The sequence below is a fragment of the Gigantopelta aegis genome, chromosome 13, assembly GCF_016097555.1.
Source record: "Gigantopelta aegis isolate Gae_Host chromosome 13, Gae_host_genome, whole genome shotgun sequence".
Lineage (NCBI taxonomy): Eukaryota > Metazoa > Mollusca > Gastropoda > Neomphalida > Peltospiridae > Gigantopelta > Gigantopelta aegis.
Genome location: NC_054711.1, coordinates 16,377,318 through 16,394,849, shown reverse-complemented (window position 1 = coordinate 16,394,849; position 17,532 = coordinate 16,377,318). Strand labels below are relative to the sequence as shown.

At 37.7% G+C, this 17,532-nt stretch overlaps 1 protein-coding gene across 1 annotated transcript in view; it reads right to left on the bottom strand.

The window, feature by feature from the left end:
• Positions 1-2,356: 2,356 nt before the first annotated feature.
• LOC121387700 (innexin unc-9-like) overlaps positions 2,357-17,532 on the bottom strand; it is a 50,236-nt gene continuing 35,060 nt past the window's right edge. Inside the window, exon 2 of the mRNA XM_041518893.1 lies at positions 2,357-8,900. Coding sequence (XP_041374827.1) covers positions 7,682-8,900 — 1,219 coding nt within the window. The 3' untranslated portion in view covers positions 2,357-7,681. The remainder of the gene's footprint in view (positions 8,901-17,532) is intronic.

The following is a 17,532-nucleotide window of genomic DNA, read 5'->3' as shown; positions in this document are numbered from 1 at the left end:
AAGGCAGAAAAGTCGAATACAGCCCTGAGTTCAGCCAGCAAACGTTTCGCTAACGTTCGCGAACTATTTGATTGGTTCTCGACTTGGCCATTTGGTTTACCATGAAGCGCATAAACCAGTTTAGCGGACGTTTTTCTGTTCGGGCTGGGCTGAACGTAGCCATGGCTTTACGACACCACAGCACATTATCTGGCTATTTGATGTCAATATGATTATTTCGATATTAGGTCAAGGAAGAGACACAGGGAACCCATTACAAAGCTTCTTCTTTGGAAAAAGTAGTAAAGGATATTTTATGTACACTTCTCCATATAAAGGACAATACATACTAGGGCGTTTTGAGCATCAGTCATGGACCAGTGGTTGAGAAGAATCGAGTGCATCGTGGGCGATAGATTCTGCGACCTCGAACGTGTAATGGATTACTTTGAAATACATTTCTTAATTGTCTTTTAGAGGTAGAGGGAGAGGTAGACACAACTGGACAAAGGTTGTGGTATGTCCTTTCCTGTCTGTGGGAAAGATATAAAAGATTCCTTGCTGCATTAGCAAAAATGTATCCGGTTTCCTCTGAAGAAAGGCAGGAACTGTTTTATATAACGACACACTCAACACATTTTATTTACGGTTATATGGCGTCGGACATATGGTTAAGGACCACACATATATTGAGAGAGGAATCTCGCTGTCGCCACTTCATGGGCTACTCTTTTCCATTAGCAGCAGGGGATCTTGTATATGCACCATCCCACAAACAGGATAACACATACAACGGCCTTTGTTACACCAGTTGTGGAGCACTGGCTGGAATGAGAAATAGCCCAATGTGCCCACCGACGGGGATCGATTCATAACCGACCGCGCGCATCAAGCGAGCGCTATACCACTGAGCTATGTCTTGCCCCCTCCTCTGATGACTATGTGTCAGGAATTACCAAATGTTTGACATCCAATAGGCGATGATTAATTAATCAATTGCGAGAGAGAGAGAGAGAGAGAGAGAGAGAGAGAGAGAGAGAGAGAGAGAGAGAGAGAGAGAGAGAGAGAGAGAGAGAGAGAGAGAGAGAGAGAGGCAGACAAGAGAGAGCTAGAGAGAGAGAGGGGATAGAGAGTGTGTGTGTGTCAGGGGGACCTCCAATTACATCGTCTAACCAACGCTAAGCATGTCTCGTAGAATAAAACAAAACACAAAGCACAAGAATAAGCAACTCATATTTTGTATTTACATTTTTTTTTTATTTCATTAGTAAATGATAAAATATGAAAATCATCATCCGTGTAAATATTTCTTTCTAAACACCATGAATTTATGAAGTTTACATATTGCAACATTTCATCATTATAATATTCACCACTATTACTGGCTTAGCGTGCACCTAGACAAAACGGCGCACGATATACATACATAATATAATTATATCTATATAAATCAGTCTAAATGAATTCGCGGAAACGATAAATAAAACAATGAAATACACTATGTGACCAATGGGCGACACTATTTACAGTTCGTGAATTATCGAATTATAATGAAAAAACTAAATACAACAAACCAGCCCTAGATAAGAAGAAACCATTGGTTACATATAATAAGCTACAATGAACAAAACAATTAAAAGTTTATTTTATTTCCATCTGAATTATCAGATTCCGATTTTTACCGCTGTAAAATATAAGCATTTTATGAGCTAAAGTTTTTGATTGTATAAGGAAAATCTCGCACTAGAAAGACACAAACCCCAACCAAACACTTTTTATAAATTTGTAAAAACTACCATATTTTCCCAGAACAAACATATTTAATGTATTATCACAGACGAGTTCTAAACTAGGTAAAATTACTGACCATTTAGTTTGGGGAATCAAGACGTTTCGCAGACAAATATCACATAAAACCGTTACCTACTACTTCTCTGTTTAATGTTTACAAAACTTTGATAATTTGCCTAGACAAAAAAACAAACAAAAAAAACAACAACAATACTAATACATACAAAAATATATAATTTTGTTTAATTTATTAAAAAAAAACCCAACCCTAATTTAATTTAAAATGAATAATTATAAATAAATTAAAGAAAACTTAATTTTAGAGACATTCCTAAGTTTGCTGCATTGTAAGATGATTCGGACTGATAAAATAGTTCTACGATTAAACTTACATATTACATATATTTTCTTGTTTAGAATATCAGTGTCTGTATATTCAATGTGTTTGTGGTCGTCTTAATATTTATAAGAAGCCCAAAGTGGATTTTGTCTTCAAATAATTTCGTACGTAAGAAAAAATTATATTTTAGGAAATAACATGAAATTTAACCTAGTTCAAATATTAGAACGACCAGAAACACATTTATTATGCAGTCACTAATCTTTTATGCAGAAATATACATTTGATATGTAATTACAATCGTTAAAAAGTCTCTGTTAGTCGATAACATCTTTAAAAATGCAGCAAACTCAGAATGTCCCTTTAATATTCGCGTCTCGTTTGTTGTCCTGTATACACGGCGTAAAACGTTACGTAATGCAAACTGTTTTGCCAACATTTGTAATCAAATCACACGCTTGCTTTTTCATAAATATCACAATATTATAGCAGCTTACATTTTACCGTATTTTATGGTCCTCCGTTTTACAGCTTGACTGAAATCAGACGTGCGTTCAGTGACAACGATGTTCACGGTGTTATCGTTGGTTTTAACGTGAAGCGCAAAACCCAGTCTAGTGGTAGTTTTCCCGTCCCGCAGACTGAACTGGGTGTTGATTTAACAGTCAGTTTTTCTCAGTTAGCCGATTGTACCAAAGAGAGTCATTTCATTAACAGGTGACCTTTCATTCAACTAATGAAATCAACGCTGGTATACATGTCCCAGCTGCTTGATGTTTTGTGAAATGATCGGTCAGAGAGGAAGCATCACTTGGATTATTTCACGCACGCATTTACACACACGCGCGCACACACAATGACCAATCTTGCTAACAGAGAAATAGCTGTGGTTTAGATTAAATAGTAGACACTGCATATAATGCCTTACTATCCATGATATAGTTTCGTATATACGTTATTTACACTAATGTGCTCTGCTATATAATATAAACTGGCCCCAATCCAAATTTCGAATAACAATATTTCATTTATTAAAACACATTCTGCATACCTATATCTACTGGCGATATATATATGTGAAAGATTAGCATAACAATTTAAATTATAATTAACTTATGCATGAAAATAGTTTTGATTTAAAAAAATTTAACAAATTACCTTTTTCTGAAAACTCAATTTCATAACCTTATAAAAAATATAATATATACTTTACAGTAAAAAAATTTTTTACATATTCACAATTACATAGGTACATCAAAAGTATAAGGTTTCAGTAAACAGTAAAAGACGTAGGTATGTTAGCAATAAAATCTAAGAATGGTAGATGTATATAAGAACAAGGACGTTACAATGTTCCAACCCAAAACGCAATTATTCCAGTTTGCAGACGCAGTGTTTAAATTGATGATATATATATATAATGTATTAACTACCCAGTACGTCTTCTCTTTAGTCCTTCATTTAAACATATTTTCTAGCTTATATATAAATATGGTTTAAGCACGCTGCTCTGGGTGCCCGTATTCACGCATCACACACAGACAGACAGACAGACAGACAGACAGACAGACAAGCATACTTCAGCTATCTGGGCTAGCTATCCAGGTCATATCTTATATAAAAAAAAACTCTTCGAGTTTGCTATTATATATCTATTTGATTTAAACCATCAGAGCCAATTTCTTTCTGGTCGTAATGCTTGTAGCAGACCAAATTTCATCAGGGGTCGAAATTAGCTGAAATTCTTGCCGGACATTCGGTCCAGCAAGTTAGAAATTCTGCCAACTCGAATGAAAAGCCGCCGGACCAAACAATGATCATATAATGTAATTATAGAGAATGAAAAAATATAATAATAAAAGAAGAAGGAAAGAATAACTAATAGAACCATGATTGTAATAAATGTCATGGTTTATAATAATTTACATCTGTGATGGAATCAATTTTAGAAATATTTCGATGTAGATATATATTTTTACACAATCTGTTGTGCGAATATAAACGCAAAATAATTGCCAGTCCGACGGAATGGCAGGTGAAACATATACCGGTCCGGCAATATTTCGACACCTGTTCATTTTACTTCTAACAGTAGCTAACTCGGGACATATTTAAATGTTTTGTTTTATGTGATTAACAAGTCCACTCTGGGTTGGAGGCGTTTACGAGATTCGAACCCAGCACCTACCAGACGTAAAACATTTAACTTAACCATATGTGAACGTGTCTGGTGACAATGTGGTATTAAGACGTCTGCAAAATGTCAGATTTACGTTTTGGAAGGACACTAAATAACAACAACAACATCATCACCTAATGTATATCTGCTACAAGTAAACACTAGCAAAAATTTACTGTAAATCTAACCATTCCAATACAATACAAATATTAAGTCAATGCATACATACATATAAATAACAATATTTTGATTTTCGTTTTTCTAGATAAAATATGTATCAAACAAGCTATGATTTCATAGTGTATAAAATTTAAGCAAACACTCACTATTTATAGACCGTCGTCACAAACATGCAATATTTCACACACTTTTGTAAAACTTCTTTTTTATTATTAATTAGCTGGTTTCTTTCGGCATTTTCCGGCATCTGTCGGTATTTCCCGAAATCTTTCGGAGATTATCGGAGTCTTTCGTTGATTTCCGTCAACACTGTTTTCCTAATCTGATCCCCATTTGCTGTCAGCACTAAGTAGCGGTCTATACAAAACTGTCCAAAACGAAGCGTTGCCCATTGAACGCTGTGCTTATACAACGCAAGTTTTGTCTTCTACACATTTTTGTTTTGTTTTGAACAAATATTCCTTTTACAATGTTATTTTTTTGTACATCTTTGAAAGAAAAAAACTAGTCGATTTCTATCAACTAATTTACAGCCTCTATTTCGCAACTAAACACAATTTAGTAAAACCTTTAAAGAGAACCCGGTGACCGATTTTGGCGCCAAAATTGTTTTAAACAATCCGATTTAAAAAAATATAATTTCTCTTTTACAGATCCCACGTAATGTGTTCGAAACCCCAGTGGTATATGAGCACGTTAAACTAGTTACCTAGCTACCTACCTACTACGTAATGTTGAGCGAACTGATATATCCGATATCTACACAATAACGTTCTCATTTTCTTTTGCCGAAAGTATTATTACAGACCTATTCTTGAATTCAAGGCCAAAATTCGAGTTACTGATTCTCATTGATAAACCATGCGGGCCACTTATATCACAGGTGGATACATTTCCTTATTTCGTTATCTCGACACCTGTTATCTCGAGGTTGAAAAATATTCCCATGGCATAAAAAAAAAAAAAAAAATGTTTTATTTAACGACGCACTCAACACATTTTATTTACAGTTATATGCCGTCAGACATATGGTTAAGGACCACAAAGATATTGAGAGAGGAAACCCACTGTCGCCACTTCATGGGCTACTCTTTTCGATTAGCAGGATTCCATGGCATAACGTATACCAATAATTAATATGTGTATCTCGACCAACTGTTATGTCGAACTTGTTGACACGGTTAGACTGTATTTATTAATTTATTTATTAAAATGTATTTATTTATTTATGTATTTATGTATTTATGTATTTATTTATTAACTTATTAATTTATTAATGTATTTATTTATTAATTCATTAAAATATTTATTGTTAAAACAGAAAATACACATGCAAATCGTAATATGAGTGCATAATTAAAAAAATTGGAACATTTTATTGACAAGTCGGTGTTAACAATTCCTCACATAATTGTTTTCTTTGATTTCAAACGGTTCTACCCACGCACTGACTGCAACACGTGTTTAGATCTTGAGCGGATAAAATGAAAATAAATGACGCACCCCTCTTTAATAAATCCTGCATCCTCGTATTCTGTACACAGGACATGCGATACACTAAAGGAATGCGACACTGATGGAATGTATAAATTTCTATATGGCTCTTTCCAGAAATGATCACAGGGGAGGGCGTGGGGATGCGGGGGTGCGGGGGTGCCAACCCCCAACTCAAAAGCCATAAATACACAGGCGTGTGATTAACATATGTATTCAAATCAGACATGCATTAAAAACAAAACAGATTTAGCAGATCGAGAAATTAAAAAAAAAACATTTGCGTTGGCAGCAGGGTTGGTATTGGGTTATCAGTCCACCCCCACCCCCCCCCCCCCCCCCCCCCCACCCCATTTAGGTGGATCCAGCCCTGGCCCTTCGGCCAATTCACAAAGTGATCATTACCGTAATAGTCCTATTTTTTGTATTCTACAATATATTCCTACGTAACACGCTAATAAAAACTAATAGTTAAAAAAGCAGCCTTCGACTAGGGGAGTTCCCTTTAGGGAATTGTGAAGCACCGATCATAAGCTTAATTGTGTCAAAGCTTTAGGAATAGCGACCATTCAATCTTACGTATAATTTATTTATTTGTTAAAAAAAAATTATTAATTGAAAATGCTTATTAATTTGTTTATAAGTTTTAAAAATACATTAAAACAAATTGGCAGAATTTCAAAATTGAAGTTAATTAAAAAAAAAAAACTCATCAAAATCAAAACTGGCAAACAAAAACAATAAGCCTAAACAAGTCCCATCAAATTGTAAAGCAAAACTATTAGTAGCTGAGATGTTGGGTTTTTTGTTGTTGTTGTTGTTGTTGTTGCTGCTTTTTTTCTTTCATAAATTCCACGAATTCAATATCAAAAGATTAAATGGTTGTTATTATATTACTGAAATGACAATCATTTGGAAAGATAAACGCAAATCTTCACAATATATGAGTTATGCCAGTTATGTAATAGTGATGTCATCATACTATCTTCCTTGTGACTTATTTGTATTAAACATTCGTCACTCAACATCTATGCACACCATTCACATCAATAAGCATACACACAAAAACCGGAACAATTCAAAATTTGTCTTAAAATCTTGGTTCCCATTATTATCATTATCATTAATAATTAATAATTATTTCATTAGAAATATGGAATGTCAGTAAATATTTGTTTCGCTATCACGTTTTGTCAGTTCATGCTAAAGAGCATCAGTTACCTCCGGTTATATTTTCTTCAGCACCGAATATGGAAAACAAACCAACCAATCTTGTACACCTAATTATGCTAATGACTCTTTGCATCCGCTCGAAAAGGCACTTATTTCCATGGTCTTCCTTGGTATCCCAGGTATTTCTCCTTCGCAGTTCTTTTACGGTCCAATTCAAAACATATTTTGAATGATTTGACTGGTATGCCTGTTTATACTAACGTTCTTTTCGTCTCCTTTGATTAAAAAAAAGAAGAAAATTAATTTTAAAAAAATATCACAAATTATCTCCCTTTACTTTCTCGGTATCCCAGGAAACGAAAGAACAGAAAGTTCCAAACACTCAATCTGGTATTCCTGTTTATACTAAAGTTCTTTTCCTCTCCTTTGATTTAAAAAATATCAATACAAAAAAAACAAAAAAACACAAATTATCTCCCTTTACTTTCTCGGTATCCAAGGAAACCAAAGAACCGAAAGTTCCTAAACACTCAGTTTCTTCTATTCTATGCTAGAGACTCTTTAGCCTCGTCTGCCGGTTCGTAATGCTCGTTAGCTCTGGAAGACTTCTTGTCTTTGTAGTTCGCCCACAGCTCTTTGACGAGATCTGACGTCACGAGATCCGTGGAGTTCTTGGAAATCACCCTTAGAACGAAGACCCCGTCGTCCCGGAGATAGTTGTCTGCGAACGTCACGCACAGTCTCTTGTCGGCAGCGGAGCCGAGGGCGTTGTTGATCTTCAGGTACTTCTTGATGTAAGCGACCCTGTTCCTCTTGAAGACGACGGTGTAGAGCCAGGACATGAGGTTGATGCAAGTGAGGGTGGCCACGAGCACCAGCCAGAACCAGATGAAGATGAAGATCTTCTCGTTGAAGAGGTTGATGGGCAGCACGCACTGGACCGTCCAGGTCTGGATGTTCTGAAGCTGTCTGATCCTGAAGTCGCACAGGGTGATCCTCGGAAAGCGTGGACTCTCCTTCCAATCCCCTTGGTTCGACAGCATGGCCAACACTTCGAATCCGTACATGTTATAGTCCGTGGCCAGGAAAGCATTGAGCAGGAAGAACTGGCCTATGACGTTGGAGGCGTACATGACCTTCACGAATAGGTACAGCGCCGTCAGGTAGGTCCCCGCGCGCTTGTTGCAGAAGAAGCAGCAGAATCTAGCCATCTTCTGCTTGGCGCGAACTATGATGTTCCAGTGGTAGTTCTGGTGCGTCATCAGCCACCGGTCCATGTAGACTGATATATGTTCTATCGTCTGCTTCCTGTCGTCTGGCGATCCTAGCTGGGTCTTCTCGGCCATGTCGACGATCTTCTCCATGTTGATTCCAGCCCCTCCGTTGAACAACCTCCAGATGATGTTTGGGAACTTGAACATGAATGCTTGGAACAGCAGGATCAGAGGCACCCACTGGTAGTAGGTGAGCTCTTCGCTGTCTCGCTCGCGGTGATCCACGGGGATGGGTGTGTCCATGGGGATGTAGTACGTGTTTTTGATCCAGCAGTAGGATTTGGCGTAGTCGACGTATGCCCCGGTGAACTCCGCCGGGCACCAGCAGTGGATCGGATCGCCGCCGAACTGCGACGTCGTGACGACGATGGCGAACAGCGCGAAGATGAAGACCGTCCAAACATGGTTGATGCGGTCGATCCAGTCGTCGTTACTCGCCCCTTGTAGCTTCTTCAGCGAGGGAACCCCGCTAATCACGTCACCAATTCCCCTGCAAGAAGAGAAGGAAGACACATTAGTCACTGCTGGACGTGTCCACAGTACAGAAGAATGTAAAAAAAAAAAAAAAAAAAAAACCAGAAAAAAAAAAAAATAAGCCATCTAAAAGACTTCTGTGCTTTCGGCTTCCCTCATATTCGTGATCCTAGTTATTAGGCAGTGTAAAATATGTTCTTCTATAACAATTTTTTTGTTTTACCGTTAAATTATATTTCTATTAATATTTTGCTTAAATTACCAATTTTTGTTAGGTGAACTGTAGACAGTTTTGGTTAATAACACCTTTTGTTTGGTGTAAAGTATATGAATAAGAAACTTAAAACATCAACACTGAATTCAAACTACTTGAAAAATATTCATCTGTTTGCCTGAATGCAAGACTGCTTAAATTTAGCTAGTCTGTTTGTCTGTATGTATGTTTGTCCGTCTTCTTCTAAGTTGTCTAGGATCTTTTTCATCTCTGTCTACTGGCAATAATTTAATCATGGTGTGAAGTTCTTTTAATCACAGCTGTGTTTTTCTGGCTTACTCATACACATTTTGTTTTCAAATTAATGCTTAAATATTATTTTATGTTGACACGTGTCATTAAAAATATTATTATTATCTTAGTTCGTACTTTTATTCACTGTAGAGCATTTAAAGGTTACAACGGCTGTGATAAAGTTGAAAATAATAATGATATTGAAAATAATATTGTTATATTTGTATTTACACCCACTCCATTATATGATATATAACTGCCATTTTCGTTTTGCTGGAGTATTGTTAGATTTAACTAATTCATTTGTTCGTTCGAACCCTAGTTTGACACCAAATGGCCGATGTCAAAAAAAGAAAAAAGAAGAAGTTTGTTTTGTTTAATGACACCACTGGAGCACATCGATTAATTAATCATCGGCCATTGGATGTCAAACATTTGGTAATTCTGACTCGTAGTCATCAGAGGAAACCCGTTACATTTAAATGGCCGATGTATTGTTAGTGCTGCTGTATCGTTAAACACGAATGAATGACTGAATGAATGAATGAATTCATTCATTCGTTCATTCGATCGTTTGTTCGTTCATTCACACATTAATTAATTAATTCTTTCTCTGTTAAATTATCTTCACTCCACCTTTATTTTCCCTTGAAAACGGTCCCCGACTATGTTCGTGTGTGACTTTGGCAATCGTGTGCGCATGCCTGACCTTCCATTTGACGTGACCTCCTCACAGTTGCCACTCAGTGTTACCATTACGTATCTACACAATTACTCCTGTATTCTGTCTGTGACGTGCGTGTGCCGAACAAAAGCATCCACGGTTCATCTACGTGCACGGAATAAAAAACCTCAGTTAACGAAGTAATGGAATGTTTGTATAACAACCCCAGCTCATTTTAAAGGGACATACCCTAGTTTTTAAACACTAAGGCATATGTGTCACTATTAGAGCCGTTTATGATCACTGAAATCAAACATTACTTATATTTTATTGTTTAGATTATCCATTTCCGTAGAACCAAAGTGTTTCTGGTTATCCTGGTGTTTCTAATACCCCCAAAACGCAGTTTTCATAGTTTTAAAAATGCACGTGCGCCTGAGAAGTAATGGTTATTGATTCGAGTTCTAGTATATTTTTAAGGATATTTCCAAAATTCAATGTCACAGACTCTTCTTTCACTCTGTTGTAACTTTATCCAAATGAGTTACAGGTTTGTAAAGTAACTAAACTTAGTGTCCATTTTTGACGGGTTAAAATTAAGGTATGTGCCTTTAATATATGACTATTGAGTGTACAGCATATATCGGCTTTTTTCACTGATTTATTTATTTAAATTTGTTTTACTTTATTTTATTCTATTCAATATAGTCATCTTCTTCTATTTTCAATCCATTTTTGTTTGTTCAATACATGAATGCCGAGGGAATGTTTACACTGTTCTGAATCTTATTTTCGGTGACTTATGTATTCAGTTTGTTTTACTTTATTTTATTCTATTCAATATAGTTATCTTTCTTTGTGTCTTTAGCCCATTTGTATTTGTTTAATAAATGAATGTTGAAGATATGTTTAGACTGTTTTGTTTTATATTTTCGGTGACTTAGTTATTAATGAATAAGTTCTCTTTTTTTCAACCCATGTTTGTTTGTTTGACAAATAAACGCCGAAGGAATGTTTAGACTGCTGTGTGTCTTATTTTCGGTCACCTATTTATTAAGGTTTATTTATTTATTTTATTTTGTTTATTATAGTCTTCTTTATTCCACACATTTATATTATTTGGTAAAAGAAGAATGAACATCGGTATCGCATCTCTGAGGCATTTGAGAAAGTGTCGTTTTTTTTTTTTTTCGCATGAAGACGTATTCAATTGGGTTTGATGGTTTGAAAAAGAAGGGGGGAGGGGGGAGAAAAAGAAAAGAAAAAAAAAGAAGAAAAGAAGAAAAATAAAGGAAAAAAGAAAGAAAGAAAAAAACCTACAGAAGATGTACATCTCTTGCATCTCTGAATGTCACCAGTAGGTAACGACGCGTTATCAAAAGATGGAGTCGGGTAACACATTCTGTGTGTAAATCTCCGTGCAGAGCTTCCCATAAAACATCTCACGTAACTGACGTCTGGCCATCAACACATTATACAGTTACAACTGTCACCAGCATTCAATATGCACGTTTCACTGTTTCCTTTAGGTTTGAAAGGGCGGGAAATAGTTCAGTGTTAGAGCGGTTATCTGCTTGCGATAGGTCCTCTGAGATGCGATAGGTCCTCTGAGATGCTATAGGTCCTCTGAGATGCTATAGGTCCTCTGAGATGCGATAGGTCCTCTGAGATACTATATGTCCTCCGAGATGCGATAGGTCCTCTGAGATGCGATAGGTCGTGTGATCGATCGCCCTTAGTGGACTAAGGGGTGGGAGTGGAAAAGGAGGGGGGGGGGGGGCGAATCAACGAAAGCCCTACGACTGGTATATCAAAGACTGTAGTTTATAATGTCCAGTCTATGTGACAGTGGACATAAAAGAAGGAAGGAAGGGAATGTTTTATTTAACAAGGCATTCAACAGATTTTATTTACGGTTATATGGCGTCAGACATATGGTTAAAGACCACACAGATATTGAGAGAGAAACCCGCTGTCGCCACTTCATGGGCTACTCTTTTCGATTAGCAGTAAGGGATCTTTTATATGCACCATCCCACATACAGGACAGTACATACCACGGCCTTTGTTACACCAGTTGTGGAGCACTGGCTGGACCGAGAAATAGCCCAATGGGTCCAACGACGGGATCGATCCCAGACCGACTGCGCATCGAGCGAGCGCTTTACAACTGGGTTGCGTCCCGCCCCTAGATATAAAAGATGTATTGCTGTTGTTTTGTGGCGGAAGCGGCTTTCTGCTGTAGACCAAGAGTCAAAATAACCATAAGCTAAGCACCAAACAGCCGTAGTTACACTATGTTAAATACACATACATTGCCTTTAAAGGGACTGACCCTAGTTTTTAAACAGTAATGCATATTTTTCACAACTAGAGCCGTTTATGATAACTGAAATCAAACATTACTTATATTTTATTGTTTAGATTATCCATTTCCGTACAACCGAAGTGTTTCTTGTCATCCTGGTGTTTCTAATACCACAAAATGCATTTTTCATATTTTAAAAAAACGCACGTGCGTCTCAGAAGTATCGGTTATGGTAGTCGCGTTTTAGTCTATTTTTAAGAGTATTTCAACGTCACTAACTCTTGTTTCACTCTGTTGTATCCAAATTTATTACAGATTTTTAAATTAACCAAACTTAGTGTCCATTTTATGGGTTGAAACTAGGGTCTAGGTGAAAAATATATACCTTAGTGTTTAAAAAGTAGGGTCTAGGTGAAAAATATATACCTTAGTGTTTAAAAACTAGGACCTGCGCCTTTAATGTGAAACAGGTTCCACCACCTAGGTTGTTGGACATGTGGATCCATCAATAGATTACACATGCATTTATATTCTGTTGACTTGTAACTAAAACGTTTTGAGACACGGATTCATAGGTAGGTGGGTGTTGGGGAGCACACACCCCTTCAATAAACTTTGAACTGACCCGACAATTCAGTTTTTAATGAGTGAATAACAATCTTCTCCTTTTTTTATTTTTTAAATGGGGTAGATGTCATAATTATACCGCTCCTTCGCTCCCCTCCTAGTTCCGTAGTTTTGTAGTGCCTTTAAGAGGTGTCCTACACGAATTTCTTTTCAGGTGTAACAAAAGGTAAAAAGGTAACACAGGTAAAGACTGAAATTAGAGTCCTCTAGTTGCGTCAGACTGTGTCGTGAAGTAGTCCCCTTGTTTTGTGTGCTGGATCATGTTAGTACATAAACATGGATCAGTACACACACATAAACATGCCACGCTTTGAATAGAGAATAAAAAGTCCCCCGTGAGACCTTTTTGTGTTCAGTGAGCGTACAGTAATATCTACCTTGTGCAAGAGATAAAAGGAATCTTTGTACGAGCCTCGGTGGTCTAGTGGTTAAGCTAACTGTCTTAGGCTGGTAGGTACTGGGGTGCGAACTCTCACATCCAGGGCGAGTTTTGATGAATCAATGGATAGATGTACCGGCCTCGGTGGTGTCGTGGTTAAGCCATCGGACACAAGGCTGGTAGGTACAGGGTTCGCAGCACGGTACTGGCGCCCACCCAGAGCGAGTTTTAACGACTCAGTGGGTAGGAGTAAGACCACTACATCCTCTTTTTTTCTCACTAAACACTAACAACTAACAACTAACCCACTGTCCTGGACAGACAGCCCAGATAGCTGAGGTGTATGCCCAGGACAGTGTGCTTGAACCTTAATTGGGTACAAGCACGAGAATCAGTTGAAATGAAATTGATAGACGTAAGGCTACTACACCAACCTCTCTCTCACTAATCACTAACAGTTAACCATTAACCACCAGATGGTTAAGGCGTGTGCCCAAGACTGCGTGTTGAACATTAATTAAATTGGATGTAAGTACAAAATGAAATTGAAATCTAAAAGGAATACTGTTAACCAGAAGTTTGTTTTATTTAACAATACCACTAGAGCACATTGATTATTTAATCATCGGCTATTGGATGTCACACATTTGGTAATTTTGACCCGTGGTCTTCAGAAGACACTCTATATCGTTCCATTAGCAGCAATATATCTTGTATATACACGTTCCTAAGGTAGGACAGCACATACCATGGCCATTGATATATAATAGTTGTGGGGCACTGGTTGGGACTGGAAAAAGTCAATGGGCCCGCCGAGAACATTATGGTAATGACGACATATTGTCAAGATATTAAGAGAGGAAGCTCGCGCAATTGCCATATTACAGACTATATTCCTGACGGGTATTTTAGTTCTTCTTTTTAACTTGATGCTTGCGGTTATATCAAACAAATGTTCAAACACGCTGTTCTGGTTAAACAGAAGGTAAACCATTACAAAAAATAATAATAATAATAATAAAAAATTAAAAAAATTGGGAACGTAATTAATATTTATTCTGCATATATGCCCTAAACTTAGCTAAAATTCCTTCATTTCATTTTTAAAACCCTTTTAAAAACCGATTTTTCTACTTTTGCTACCAACTCTTAAAAACCTATTAATAGGAAAGAAAACTAAGTTACGGCTATGAGCATACGTGCCGTTTATCGTGTCGTAAACTGTAGTGGGTGTGTCTTTTGCGTGTAAAATGTAAGTCAGGATGGATAGTCCTATTGTACCTATAGCTTCTTCCTTAATTTTTCTTACAGCCGACTTAATTGGTTCATTTTTCATCTACCTACCATGGTCAGCCAATCAGAACGGACCATAGAAAATCAACAAAAATTGGAACGTCGCTGATACGCCCCATTTCCCCCCAAACGTCTGCCCACGTACAAGTATTTACCCACTCTTGAAAAAAGAAAAAAAAGAAAAAAAAGAAAAGAAAAACAAATTCAATTAAAAGATGTTCTGCAACTCAGCATGTAGAAAAAAATCACAAGCAATTAGCGTCACCTGTGACAGGATATGGTAAAAAGAAACACTGGTGTGTGACCCAACAAGCCTTGTTTAAAAAGGGTAGGTCTGACCCTAGGGTTACTTTTTTTGTGCGCGCACCCATTTAATAATAATGAAAGTAAACATAATGTAAGTCGGTCTCACACCAGAGTTCTATTTAAGCAATACCCGTTTTAAAAAACAAGTTTCAGTAAATACGTTTAGGATGCGTGTCGTCCAGGTCTGATATATATACTCCACTGCATCTTACTCTTAGGGCGGATCCAGAAACTATTTTAGAAAGGGAACCAAGATCAAAAGGGCAAACTGTTATAAAAGAGGGCACTTTAACTCTTTATTATTATTATTATTTATTTATTTTATTTTATTTTTTGGGGGGGAGGGGGGTTCGCCCTTAAAAGAAATATTGTATGTAGCGGGTGAGGAGTGAGGGGGTGCCCGACCCAACCAGTCCTGTCTTATGGAAAGTGACATATAACATTTCACATTTCAAGTTGCGCTCTCTCTCTCTCTCTCTCTCTCTCTCTCTCTCTCTCTCTCTCTCTCTCTCTCTCTCGTCTGTATCTGTATATCTCTCTCTCTCATATGTATCTGTATCTCTCTCTCTCTCGTCTCTCTGTCTGTCTCTCTCTCTGTCTGTCTCTCTGTCTGTCTCTGTCTGTGTGTCTCTCTGTCCGTCTGTCTGTCTGTCTGTCTGTCTCTCTCCCCCCCCCCCTCTCTCTCTCTCTCTCTCTCTCTCTCTCTCCCTCTCTCTCGCCAAAAAGTCGCAATAACCAATAACTTATGTGTTAGACACCTATTTGCTGAAGTTTAAAATGTGCCGAGGTATCACTAAACAGTTTTAACTTTCCTGTTCTTCTATGAAACCTTTGGGGTGCGGGGCAGGGTCCCGGGGCACTTCAGGTTCGGGGGCCCCTCAACATAGAAATTAAATTACATGACAAATAAAAATAATTAACTAATTTTATAATTACTACATTTCTTTTTAAAATAAAGGAAGTCCTTAGTCTGGGGGAGCCCCTCTGGCGGGGGGGGGGGGGGGGGGGCAATTGCACCCTTTGCACCCTTATAGCACTGCTAGTAGTTAGATAAAAAGGTTTACGAATTACTATTTCATGCAGTATTTAGTCATAAATATGGTATTTAGCGATAACTGCAACTTTTAAAACATGGTGACCGGCCTCGGTGGCGTCGTGGTTAGGCCATCGGTCTACAGGCTGGTAGGTACTGGGTTCGGATCCCAATCGAGGCATGGGATTTTTAATCCAGATACCGACTCCAAACCCTGAGTGAGTGCTCCGCAAGGCTCAAATGGGTAGGTGTAAACCACTTGCACCGACCAGTGATCCATATCTGGTTCAACAAAGGCGGAAGCGCAAATAAAAGATCCCTTGCTGCTAATCGGAAGAGTAGCCCATGTAGTGGCGACAGCGGGTTTCCTCTCAAAATCTGTGTGGTCCTTAACCATATGTCTGACGCCATATAACCGTAAATAAAATGTGTTGAGTGCGTCGTTAAATAAAACATTTCTTTCTTTCTTTTAAAAACATGGCCCAGGGTCATATCAAACAGAGCTTCCTTCCCGTATTCGTTAAACAGGGGCGGGATCTAACTCAATCGGTGGAATGCTCGCCTGAGGTACTTGCGTCATAAGATCGAACCAGAGCACCACGACTAGTGTATCAAAGCCCGTGGTATGTGCTGCGCTGTCTCCAGGAAAGTGCATATAAATGATCCCTTGCTGCTAATGGAAAACTACAGCGGATTTGCTTTAAGACTACATGTCAAAAGTTATCAAATGTTTGACATTCAATAGTCGATGATTATGAATGTATGGATGTGCTCTAGTGATATCGTTAAACAAAATAAACTTTAACTGTTGTATTGGTTAAGCATAATGTGTCTGTAAAGAGCTCGCCTGATGCGCGATCGCTCTAGGATCTATCCCCATCTGCGGGCTCATTGGGCTATTTCTCGTTCCAGCCAGTGCACCACGACTGGTATATTAAAGGCCGTGGTACGTGCTGCCCTGTCTATAGGAAAATGCACATAAAAGATCCCGGAAAATGTAGCTTTAAGACTATGTCACAGTTACCAAACGTTTGACATCCAATAACCGATGATTAATAAATCAATGTGCTCTAGTGCTGTCATTAAACAAAATAAACTTAACAATTAACTTTTGTATTCGTTAAGCATACACAGGCTGCACCAACGTTCTCGTTTCATCATAAACGACCCGATTTGCGCAGCATATGCTTAGACATGACTTCCAGTTTGTGATCGCTATATCCGGTTAAAAGTCTAAATGTCACCTACCAATTACTCCAGGTCCTGGTCGCCCAGTGCAATTATTATTGTCGTCTGCTCAATTATGTATACGTCGAGGTGTGCCGATAAAACACGCCAGTTTGTGAAATGTTGGAAAAGAAACTCCTCAAGCCATACGGCAAAAACAAAACGAATTATAAACACATGCGTGAGACCGTTAAAACCCCTGAAGTCAGTTTATATACTTTTAATTCTCTTTCCTGCTTTAAAGTTAAAGTTTTGTTTAATGACACCACTAGAGCTAGAGCATATTGATTAATCCAGCATTAT